Here is a 13,084-nt window from a genome sequence, read left to right as displayed (position 1 = left end):
TAGAACAGAGTTTGAAATCGTATCTCCTGTTTGCTCCATGCAAGAATCCAAATTAAAACAGCCACAGGATCAGTTTCTCTGGCAACTTTTTGTGGTAAAAAACAAAACGTATCTCTTTCTGAAAGATGTGAAAGAAACAGGACATAGGTTTCTGAAACCCAAGGACAAAAAAAAAATCCAGTTATTGGTTTTAAAATGCGTTATTAAATGCAACCTATCCTTTCCATAGATGAAGAGAACTGTATTTTTAGATGGGAATATAGACCACGACTGAAGTTTTTGAGTATCCTTTCAGCAGCAGGAACAAATCTGTGGTCTTAAAAAAAACCTGATTCGATACAATCTTTGGCTTAAAAGCTGTCTGCAAGTAACTGTTTTTAACAATGTTCTTTTCCTCATTTGTCCACTGGTTGGGAAAACGGAAGTGTGAGAAGAACAAGTCCTTCCTTCTTTTGGTTCTGGTCCGATCTTCCATTGGCCTAAGGTCCTTCACATAAAAAGTATTCCTACCGAGGGGTGGGCTTCAAAAATTTTAGCAAGTGGTTCTCTGCCTGGTTGCTGGATGGGCGTGGCCATGGTGGGCGTGGCCTCCTGCATCACAGAGGGGGGGGCTTTTGCCCTCCCCGGCCTCTGGAGGCTTTTCTCAAGCCTCCGGGAGGGCGAAAATGGCCTCTCCAGGCTCCGGAGGCCCTCTGGAGGCCAGAAACACGCCTGTCTCTGACCTTTCTGAACTTCCGGTAGGCCCATTTTTCATCCTCCCTGAGCCTCTGTGCGCGTCATGCACTTACCTGCATCCAAAACAGGCTGTGTAGGGACTCCTGGGAGGGGCAGGGTGGGGTGGGAGGGGTCAGCCAGGATTGGGATTTGGGGGTTCTCCGAACTGCACAGAATCTTAGCTAGAGGTTCTCCCGAACCCCTGCAAACCCCCCAGCAGCCCACCCCTGTTCCTACCCTAACTTAAGTTTTTGCAATTCTGTTGCTTCCTTTTCCTAAAGATGATTGATTGTACCCCGTAACTTATTTTATTGGATGCATTAAAAGTATGTGTGGCTTACTTTATAGAGAACTGTGTGGAATTCCGGAAGAATGCCTCTCTAAATGTGACAGTGGAAAATGGCACCTCTCCTGTCATTGAATTTTGGGAGTAAGTAAAAATCTTAGCCTTCTTTCTAAGAAGCTTCTCTTTCTCCAATAGTGGCCATGAGCAATTCATGTGCGTTTTCCATTGGATGCACTAGTATTGGTATGATAATCCTTCATATGTTCAACTAGCATAAATATTACCAAATGTCCCTTCACTAATTTCTTACCAAAATCAAACAAAGGTGCTTTATTGGAACATCTCCTACCAAGAACTTTATACAATAATGTAATAAAGAATATAAAACCTTCAGAAGATCAGCTTATTTTTAGAGGAACAAAAAGCATTTCAGGTAATAATTATTACCCTATCTTCAGATGCAGGATGTACCTGACTGCCAGCTGAAGATAAAGATAAGTTGATAAGACGACTCCCTTTCACTTTAGGGAAACTAAATATTAGGTTGGCTATCTCTGAGGATGGCACCTAACAACACAGAGAAAGATCCTGTCAATATTTCAAAATGGATCCTCCCCTAATGTGATTTTCCCTTAGTTACCTACTAAATACGTGTCCCAAATACTGCATTCAGTTTTGGTCGCCACGATGTAAAAAAGATGTGGAGACTCTAGAAAGAGTGCAGAGAAGAGCAACAAAGAGGATTAGGGGACTGGAGGCTAAAACATATGAAGAATGGTTGCAGAAACCGGGTATGTCTAGTTTAATGAAAAGAAGGACTAGGGGTGACATGATAGCAATGTTCCAATATCTCAGGGGCTACCACAAAGAAGAGGGAGTCAAGCTATTCTCCAAAGCACCTGAGGGCAGGACAAGAAGCAATGGATGGAAATTAAACAAGGAGAGAAGCAACCTAGAACTAAGGAGAAATTTCCTGACAGCTAGAACAATTAATCTATTACTTCTATATGTATTTGTATTTATTATGGCTGTTCACCGCCCTGAGTCCTTCGGGAGTAGGGCGGTATACAAATATGAAAAATAAATAAATAAATAAATAAATCAGTGGAACAACTTGCCTCCAGAAGTTATGAATGCTCCAACACTGGAAGTTTTAAAGAAGAGATTAGATAACCATTTTTCTGAAGTGGTGTAGGGTTTCCTGCCTATGCAGGGGGTTGGACTAAAAGACCTCCAAGGTCCCTTCCAACTCTGTTATTCTAAATTTCTAAATATTTGGAAAGCGCCAGCTAAAAGAAAGCTGTTGCAAGGCACCATGTAAAATACATTATGGAGAAAGCAGAAAACTGTTTTTTTCCAGGACTACAAATGAAGCAAAACCTATTCAATATTTCATTCACAGGCGAAGAGTGTTAAACATTTCTGACGGCATAGAACATTTGGGCACAGTGCGTTGGGAACTGTCACTATGCCTCCTTCTGGCCTGGATCATCTGTTATTTCTGCATTTGGAAAGGGGTTAAATCTACAGGCAAGGTAAGCAGCTTCGTTTCTTTTCTAATTTCTAGATACCTGTCAGGTACCCTGTTTCCCCCAAAAGAAGACATCCCCTGATAATAAGCCCAATCGGGCTTTTGAACGCATGGCAATAAGGCCAAGCGCTTATTTCAGGGTTCAAAAAAAATATAAGACTTATTTTCAGGGAAACACGGTACAGAGATTCAGGGACATCAGTTGGGTTGCAGGGTAGAAGATTTAGTAAAGATTTATTCAACATAAATCTTATATTTATTTATTTATTTTATTTATTTATTTTGTCGCATTTCTATGCCGCCCAACTCCCAAGGGATATTATTCTCTATATACAAGAATCTGGTCAACTTGAGTTCAATACCAAATTGGTGCCATATAAGGTTCAATGGAATTCAGGAGGGGTTGGAGAGCTTGTGGGAATGCAACTATTCCAAACTGATGATGCATTTAACTCTGTCCCCAACTCTGCCTGTTCTTCTTCTACACTTGAGTGATGATTCTTTAGATTAGTTCATCTTGGAGCCAAGTAGAAGGGATCAACCATGGTGACCATGGTCTGTGATATAATTGTTGCAAAACCAATAGGAAAAAGTGACCTTAATGCTATTGTAGTTAACTTTTTTTTTTTTTTTGGCAAATGGGACATCGAAGATATGGTCCAACACTATCACACTTGACTAAAAGGAGAAATTTCTAAAAAAAAAAAAAAAAAGTGAAGGGACGGAGTGAAAAGTAAATAGAAAGAAAAGTGAAGAGGGCCAAATCATGGTGCTTGGAGGTTATTTATTTATTTATTGTTTGTTTGTTTGTTGGTTTATTTAATTTATATGCCGCTGGCTCACACTGAAGAATGACTGAGTGGTTTACAAATCATACATATTAAAATAAATAAAAAACAGTAGATAAAAAAGCCTAAAAAACCCCAAGACAAGAATGACACAGTGGTGACAATTTCCTTATTAATCCACCAACCCTAACCTCCAACATAGAACACCTCTGTCAGGACCCCAAGTCAACCCACAGAGTCACATTTTAATACCCTTCTGGAAGGACAAAGTGGGGGGGGAAGACCTCACCTCATTGGTAAGAGATATTCCAAGACCCTAGTCTGTTTCTTTTTTGCCTTTTCAAAATTGTACTAGCTGCATCTGTGAAAGATATGACTTGAAATAGGTATCACAGACTATATGAGACAGCAGTGTGCAGCAGCTCCCAAAAAAGACAACACAGTTCTAGGCTGCATAAACAGAGGGATAGAATCAAGATCACGTGAAGTATTAATACCACTTTATAATGCCTTGGTAAGGCCACACTTGGAATATTGCATTCAGTTTTGGTCGCCATGATGTAGAAAAGATGTGGAGACTCTATAAAGAGTGCAGAGAAGAGCAACAAAGAGGATTAGGGGACTGGAGGCTAAAACATATGAAGAATGGTTGCAGGAACTGGGTATGTCTAGTTTAATGAAAAGAAGGACTAGGGGTGACATGATAGCAGTGTTCCAATATCTCAGGGGCTGCCACAAAGAAGAGGGAGTCAAGCTATTCTCCAAAGCACCTGAGGGCAGGACAAGAAGCAACGGGTGGAAACTAATCAAGGAGAGAAGCAACTTAGAACTAAGGAGAAATTTCCTGACAGTTAGAACAATTAATAAGTGGAACAACTTGCCTGCAGAAGTTGTGAATGCTCCAACACTGGAAATTTTTAAGAAGATGTTGGATAACCATTTGTCTGAAGTGGTGTAGGGTTTCCTGCCTGGGCAGGGGGTTGGACTAGAAGACCTCCAAGGTCCCTTCCAACTCTGTTATTCTATTTCTATTTCTAGCTAAGTCTTGGCTTGAATAGAATAGAACAAAGCACACAACGGCAAACTAATGAAGCTGAACCAAGTGATCATTTTAAGAGGGGGATGGCACCGTTTTTATCTGACACCCTCCCTTACTTTATACAAAATATTGTGGCCGTTTGGGCTTATAAATATATTTTTCATACATTTTTGGAGCCATTTCCAAGCATTCTGTTTGGAACATCTGGGAATAGAAAGTAATGAGAAAACAGTCTTCTCCTGATAAAGTGGAAGCCAAAATGTGTTTTATTAGATCAAATGAAATAAATGCATAGCAGATGATTGTATAATTTTCCTTCACTGGAAAAGAAAAGAAAAGATTATCCCGGACAGACTTGTCCACAATGATGAAAGTTTGCTAAGCAACTCAGGTAATTAGGTTTATACTAAGCCCCAAAATATGTAAAAATACATATTCCATGGGCATAAAGAAGATGGTCATATATAGGAGGAAGGAGTATAAAAAATGAAGCTCCATATAAAGGTAAAGGTTCCCCTCACACATATGTGCTAGTCGTTCCTGACACTAGGGGGCGGTGCTCATCTCCGTTTCAAAACTGAAGAGCCAGCGCTGTCGGAAGACGTCTCCGTGGTCATGTGGCCGGCATGACTAAACGCCAAAGGCGCACGGAACGCTGTTACCTTCCCACCAAAGGTGGTCCCTATTTTTCTACTTGCATTTTTTATGTGCTTTCAAACTGCTAGGTTGGCAGAAGCTGGGACAAGGAACGGGAGCTCACCCCGTTACACGGCACTGGGGATTCGAACTGCTGAACTGCCAACCTTTCGATCGAGAAGTTCAGCATCTTAGCCAATGAGCCACTGTGTCCCTTGAAGCCCCATATACGGTCTATTATATAAATTACATTAAATATTTGAATTGACTGCCATTTTCTTTTAAATCCTTCCTTGCTCATTGGAAACATGTCCTTTGAACATTCCTAAGTAAGTACTGCAACATTTTCTCAGTAAAAATATTGATTAATAAAACATATCGCAATTGTCCCATGAAGCTTGAATTTTGGTACCTCATGTATACACACCCTGTGTATAGACACCCTGAACACACAGACACACACACTCACACTCTCAAAGGGCCTGATTTATCTCAAAATAGAAAAATGCCCAAAAGCAGTATTTCTCAACCTAGACAACTTTTATGAAATGTGGATTATTAATTCTCAGAATTTCCCAGCCAGCATGCCATGAAGTATCTGTCTTGAATGCTAGATGCCTGTCAGGTCCAAGGCCAAACCGAGTCCAATCCTTCGTTTGCTTACACCTAATGGATAGAATCTGGCCAAACTAAAGCCATAACCGTTAAACCATGATTTATGAATGAAGATGGCTGTGCAAAATGTTTGTCCTAGAACAGTTTGACTCTTGAACAGTTTGAGTGTTCTGAAAACACTTCAAAAGTTTTCTGATCCAGGGTAGTTTACCTGGGCCACCTCTGAAAAGATTGGCAGAGCCATTTCAAGGCTGGAATATTCCATGATGGAACATTTTGCACACCTCGGTTTTTGAACTAGCACATTTTGGTCATTTGACAAACCATGGTTAAGGAAACAAGGTTTTAGCATGATCTTAAGAATCCATCCAGGGAATGCATTACTCTGTATATGTGATTCATGCAGGCATAGTTGCTGTATTGCAGAATATTTTTCTTTGAGCAGATAGTAACTACTGGTAGATGCCAAGATGGATTGGTAACTAAGCTGCATCCATGTCTTCACAGTTAGAGAGGTCTGTGGGATGTGATGTGCCTTGAAACTCCTTAAGTCAGCTTGGTGGAACCTGGTGCCCTGATTCCGTTAGTAAACATTTAACTCCTCTCTTGGCTTCAGTAAATAGAGTGTTAATGTGTGAATAAGGCAAAACCGAACAGGTTGCCCTTTAAAAAAAAATGTGTAGAGGTTGACATTTTGACAGGTGTAGCTTGGGTGACATCTGGAAGCCAATCTGCCATCTGCCAGAGGGATAATGAAATAAAAGCTTGAAAAACAGAGCTGGTAATCTCTTAAAGCCATTGGCCACTATTTCCTGAATAGAGAGTGAAAGTTTCTTAGGGGGAAACACATTATTTTGAGAAGTGAGGGGCAGTTGGCACACAGCTGACTTGATTTTATGCAATGAGTTTCAAACTTGGCAACTTTTCAAACTTGGCAACTTTACGATGAGAAGACTTCAACTCCCAGAATTCCCATGTTGGCTGAAGAATTCTGGAAGTTGAAGTCCACAGCCCAAAACAGGAGGTACTTAATTTCTTCTCTTTCTACTTTATATACTATTAAGCTCACTATTCCAGACACTTTTTGCAACACAACATGTGTTTTTGGTAGAGGGCTTCCTAGATTGTTTTATTTTTTTTATCTTCCATTTTTTTTTATCTTCCCATGTAATAGAATCCCATATAAATCCCCCTCACCAAATGTTCCTGCCTGTTTCTGAGAGCGTGTCCCTCTTCTTCATAATACTTAATAATTAATGGGCAGGTTTTATTTTCATTTTAAATAGAAGGAATTTCCCAGTCTGGAATGATACAGTTCCTAGAAATTTATAGCATGTGGTAATTCTACTCCTCCTTAATTCTGGAATAAGAAAGTGATTTAAAGGTCTAGCATTGCTTGCATACATTTAATGTTGCACTTTCCATGATATGGGTGGTGTAGAAAATAGGCAGCTATTTTTCACAATTAATGCAGTAAAATGGGTGCATGTGTTAGTCTACCCAAGCTGATTTTTTAAAAAAAATAGTAATTTATTAAGAATTATAATTACAACAATAAAAACTGATACAAACTAAAAAAATCCCTAAAAGAATAAAAAGTAAAAGTAAAAGGTGTAGAAAAGAAAGAAAGAAAAAAGAAGAAAGAATAGAAAGGATAAAATAAAAAAGAGAATATAGTAAAAAAAGAGAAAAGAAATATATAAAGAAGTGACTTCCCATCTTCATTACAAGTATAAACAATTTTGGTAACTTATGAATGTCTCTTAAAGTGGAATAAATGATCTCGTTTCCCCATATCCCATCTCTTATCTAACAAATCCATAAAACCTCATTCTTCATAAAACCTCAACATCAAGTGAAGTACTAGTACCACTTTATAAAACCTTAATAAGACCACACATGAAAGACTGCATCCAGTTTTAGTCACCACATTATAAAAACAATGTTGAGGCTTTGGAAAAAGCGCAAAGAAGAGCAACTAAGATGATTAAAGGCTGGAGACTAAAACATATGAAGAACAGTTGCAGGAATTGGGTAGGGCTAGTCTAGAGAAAAGAGGGACTAGGGGTGATATGATAGCAGTATTCCAGTATTTGAGGGGCTGCCACAAAGAGGAGGGGGTGAATTTATTTTCCAAAGCACAAGAAGGCAGGACAAGAAACTGGATGGAAACTAATCAAGGAGAGAAGCAACCTGGAATTAAGGAGAAACTTTCTAACAATGAGAACAGTTAACCAAGGGAACAGCTTGCCTTCAGAAGTTGTGGGTGCTTCATCACTGGAGATTTTTAAGAAGAGATTAGACAGCCATTTGTCCACAATGGTATAGGATCTCCTACTTGAACAGGGGGTTGGAATAGAAGACCCCCAAGGTTCCTTCCAGCTCTATTCTGACTGAGGATTGTTTAGTCCTACCATAGTCAACAAAAGTGCATTAAGGATTACCAGAGATAACAACGTCGTTATTTTAGTCTTGATCAAATAAACCAATTTTATATTCCCTTCTTTTGCTTCTAATAATACTGATAGTCCCTTCAAATAATGTCACACATGTTTTCCAGTGATTCATTGTCCCTTCTCACAAAATTTTTCAAAATTTTAACAAGCCTCTTTTATAAATCCAATATAAGAAAACTATCCAGGTCACTCTGTTGGTTTGTTGTTTGTATATCTTTTAATTATTAAGAAATCAGTCAGTGTGTATCCTGTATATTCAGTGTAACATGTCTTTCCATGTCATTCTTGTAGCCTGTCACTTTTAAATCCACTTTCAATCCAGTCTCAATCTTGTGAGGTAGAACTTGTTCTGTAACATCTTTTGTGCACAGTCTACCTATAGAGCCAGACCCTGTTAAAATTAATTTCTGGGACTATTGAACAAAAGTATCCTTAAATATGTCCAATGTTAAAATATTTTGCTTCATTCTGTATTAGTAACTGAGTTCAAGAGTTCTTCTCCTTTAACTGTAATATTTAGTTCCTTCTTGTTCTCTTAAGTGTCCAGTTTTTAAAGGTTTATGTTCTTTTCAATTCAAAAAACATTTTCCTATGGGAAGGATTCTTTATAATTCATTCCAAAATCTTATTTCAAATTTATCTAAACCCTTAATCTGTTTGTAACTTTCTAAAATCAAAGGTTTATTCACCATTTTGCTGTTAATCCTCCCCACCCCACCCCGTTTTTAAAGTTCTTAAACTTGAAATTAAAATTTCTTTCTTTAAAGTTTGAAGGAAAATCACCAATCTTCTGTCATGTTGATCCAAAAGTTTCAAAAAGGCTGAAAAGTACTTAGTAAGCAATGTCTGATTGTGATTAGAAAAGGAAGAAGCATATTTAATGTCCTTTCAAAGAGGTTGACCATGGTTTGAGCAAGATGACCATTCCCTCGTCTTCCAGAGTTTTAAATTGCTGAAGAACGTTGTCTTGCAGTGTTGTCATGAGAAGCAACTGTCTGGAGCACTTGTGGGCAATCTCAAATCCTCTCTTTATCTGGAGTGGATTTTAAATAGCCCATCTAATTGATGGCTTCTTGTTCCCCAGCTCTGCCCACCAGCTCTGCCTTTTGCTAAGCCATCTTCAGTTTGTCATTTCTTCCCCAAACATCCCACAAGCTGATTTTTTTTTCAGCTAGATGTTTGCATAAGGAATTATTGATTTACTGGATGTGGAGTGGATATCACTTCTGTTAAAAGTAAATCAGATCATGGTTTATAATTGTACTGAACAACCCTGATTTATGTTGACATTGTTACATTGTATAAGATATTTCTCTAAAGCAGGGGTGTCAAACTCAAGGCGTCACGTTGTCCAGGGGTGGGTTCTAAATTTTTTTACTACTGGTTCTGTGGGCGTGGCTTATTTTGTGGGCGTGGCTTGATGGTCATGTGACAATTCTTTAAGATTTAGCAGAGGTACTGGTCTACCAGGCTTTTAACTGCTTGCAGAGCTGTACCGATCTACTCATGTATTTTTGCAGGCACTGGTCTACCCATTTATTTTTGCAGGCACCAGTCTACTCATATATTTTTGCAGGCACTGGTCTGCCCATTTATTTTTGCAGGCATCGGTCTATTCATTTGTTTTCTTTTAACACTGATCAGCTGTAGGGCGGCCCTTTGAAGCCCCACGGCAAGAGTTTAAACAGCTTTTTTCCCTCTAGCCATCAGCTGGGACTCAGGAGGCAGCAATAGATTGAGGGTGGGGCCAAATAAAAGGTAAGAATAACGCGGAGGTGGGTGGGGTGAAAGGGGGGGCAGAACTGGTTCGGTGACATCATATCGTCACCGCTACCGGCTCGGCGGAACCGGGCCGAATCGGGAGAAACCCACCACTGATGTTGTCATCATGTGACGTTGTCATCATGTGATGTTTTGAGACTTTTCTCCCCTTCGCTAAACCGGGGGTGGGCATGGCCAGCATGTGACACATCTGGCCCACGGGCCGTGAGTTTGACACCCCTGCTCTAAAGGGTCTGCATAAGAGGACTATATCTTCTGCATTAAATATCAACATCTTGGAAAGCCGCCTTAGATCACTTCTGGTTATCTATATAGCCAGAGTCTTCCTACATAAGAAGTCTACCACGGCTCTGGCATGGCGTATAAAAAGTTCAATTTTTACACCAAGTTCAAATTTGTAATCCCAGCTCCATGATTAATGTTCCTCTCATTTCCTGGATCTATTTGCTATCCCTCAGTGGTGGGGGTGCAGTCTTCCTCTTAGATGAAGACTAATGAGTTCATGCTTTCTCCAATCCTCAGACTTTCCCCACAGGTTTGCAAATCCTTAGCTTCATTTCCTACCTTCATGAAGTTAATTTGCCATGCTGAGCAGCAATTCACCATTCTGCATTTAGACAAATTAATCTGCTACAACCTCAGTTGGGTAGCGCTAAGAGACCAAAAGTCCTAATATTATATTTTGAGTAGCAGCAGCAGCAACTCAGGATTTCAAAAAGGCTTCCCCTCTCCATTTGCTTTCTAAGAGATTAGAAAGGGATTTGTTTGTACTCAGAGGTCAGCAACTCATGGCTCAGGGCTTCATGAAGCCCCTATCCTTGATTCAAAATTTTGCTTTCAACCTCCAAACCCGGTTACTCAACTCTGACCACAGCTTTGCTCCTGAGGTTCTTGGAGGCTGATTTTAAAGAAAAATGTGAGCTCCACATGCAGAAATTATTCAGCCTTTTTTTATTGGCTGAATAAGAGCCTGAAACTAGGCGATCAGCATGCAAAGCATGTATTTCACATTTGGGAGAACCGAGGCAGCAAAGATATCCTTTAAAACAGTGGTGAAATCCAATTTTTTTTACTACCGGTTCTGTGGGGGTGGCTGGGTGGGCATGGCAGGGGAAGGATACTGCAAAATCTCCGTTCCCACCCCACTCCAGGGGAAGGATACTGCAAAATCTCCATTTCCTCCCCACTCCTGGGGGAAGGATATTGCAAAATCTCCATTCCCACCCCACTCTGGTGCCAGGCAGAGGTGGTATTTGCCGGTTCTCCGAATTATTCAGAATTTCTGCTACCGGTTCTCCAGAACCTGTCAGAACTTGCTGGATTTCAGCCCTTTATTTATTTATTTTATTTTATATCGAATTTATATACCGCCCTTCTCCCTAAGGACTCAGGGCGGTGTACAGCCAAAGTAAAAACATAAACTACAAACATTAAAATACAATTAAAAAGATATATATATATATTTGGCCCCATAATTAAAAGCAATGACAAAACCATTAAAAACATTTTAAAAAAGTGTTTAAAGCCCTGCTTTAAAAGTTCCATAATTAGTCCATACCTAGATTTATTTTCCCACTTCTCATTACTTTTATTTTTCAGTCTCTCTTTAATGTACGGAAGTTTGCTTCTTCTTTGTCAGATAGTATCTTTGCAAATATCATTTTATAGCGATATACTCTAAGGTAACCTGAATAATTTTGGAACATCTTCTAAAAATCAGATTAATTAAGAGAAAGGCTATGTCTACATTGAAGCATCAGCTGACCCAAAACAATCCTGCCTTGGATGCTTTTCCTAACACATGCTGGGATCCCGCTGTGTAAGGAAATGGCACACGATGAAAGCTTTTCTTACAGTTCTGAAACCCCAACAGAGGGAAAAAATGATGAAGGTAGTAAAGGGAAAAAACGCTTTTTCTAAAGTTCACAAGACTTGTTTCATCATTCCAATATCCCACGTTGGGAAGGAACATTGGAGTTAATTCTTGCTTATTTATGTAACTGGTGCTATGTAACATCTGGCTGAGGACTTAGATGAGGAGTTCGAAAAGGCCAGGTTTAAGTTTGTTTTCAGCAATGGATGCTCACTGCATGATTTGGGGCCAGTCTCATTCTCTCAGCTCAAAATGGAGGGGCTTCTGGATGAAAAAGGAGAGAAGCCTGAAAAATTAAAAAAAAAATAATAAATTCTGGACGCTCCAATCTACAATGGCTGATGGAGGCGGGGAGTGATATTTCATTTAGTCCATATTTTTAGGCAAAAAATATCTCATTTTTCAGATTTATATATCCTGGTAAAAACAACATTAGAACCATCATTAAAAAGGTACAACAAAGAATGTTCTTTCTGCATCAACTCAGGAAGTTCAGGCTGTCCCAGGAACTATTGATACAGTTTTATGGAGGAATTACTGGGTCTGTACAGAAACCAAACAGGACAGGTACAGACTCCACAGAGGTGGGGTTCACTTACCTTCCCTACTAGTTTGCAAATGTGAGCGTGCGCGCACGGGTGCTCTTTTCGCTCGCACATGCCACTTCTGCACATGCGCATGGCCTTCTGTGCATGTGCAGTAGTTGCGCATTACGTCCGGGTGGGTGGGCAGCGCTTCCCACAGTCGCCGCTACTGGTTCGCGTGATCTGGAGAGAACCGGCTGAATCCCACCACTGGTTAGGACTGCAGAAAGAACAATTGCAACCAGTCTGCCTTCCATAGAAAGAGGACTGAGAAAATATCTTACAGATCCCTCACATCAGTGGTGGGTTGCCCCCAGTTAAGACCGGTTCGCAAGAACCAGTAGTAAAACTGACAGGAGGCCCCGCCCACCACCCTGGATGTCGTCATCAGCGATCTGCGCATGAAGAGCGAGCGTGCGTGCGTGCGTGATCCCGTTGCAAACCAGTGGTAAAGGTAAGTAGAACCCACTCCTGCCTCACATCCTGGATATAAAACATTTCAACTCGGGACACCGGAACAGGACAATTTGCCACAGGACAATTTGCTGCCGGACAATTCAACAATTCAATTTAATTATTTAAAATTATTTTAAAAATTATTTTAATTTTTGTCATTCACATTTTGTCCCTCCTTTGGCATCCTTTCTTTAATGATTCTATTCCTCTATTTCTTTGTTATTAGTGTCACTCTTGTCCCACAGTGAGTTGTTCTGTGGTGAGTTGGCCGTGGCAAATTGTCCCGTGGCAAATTGGCTACGGTGAGTTGGCCATGGCAGGTTG

At 40.0% G+C, this 13,084-nt stretch overlaps 1 protein-coding gene across 1 annotated transcript in view; it reads left to right on the top strand.

The window, feature by feature from the left end:
- LOC139319888 (sodium- and chloride-dependent GABA transporter 2-like) overlaps positions 1 to 13,084 on the top strand; it is an 81,393-nt gene that overhangs the window by 14,146 nt on the left and 54,163 nt on the right. Inside the window, exons 4-5 of the mRNA XM_070947938.1 lie at positions 1,063 to 1,144; positions 2,403 to 2,535. Coding sequence (XP_070804039.1) covers positions 1,063 to 1,144; positions 2,403 to 2,535 — 215 coding nt within the window. The remainder of the gene's footprint in view (positions 1 to 1,062; positions 1,145 to 2,402; positions 2,536 to 13,084) is intronic.

Source organism: Pituophis catenifer, unplaced genomic scaffold (assembly GCF_029215685.1).
Source record: "Pituophis catenifer annectens isolate HBS135680 unplaced genomic scaffold, rPitCat1.0.hap2 SCAF_7, whole genome shotgun sequence".
NCBI lineage: Eukaryota > Metazoa > Chordata > Lepidosauria > Squamata > Colubridae > Pituophis > Pituophis catenifer.
This window is presented reverse-complemented; position numbering and strand designations above follow the sequence as displayed.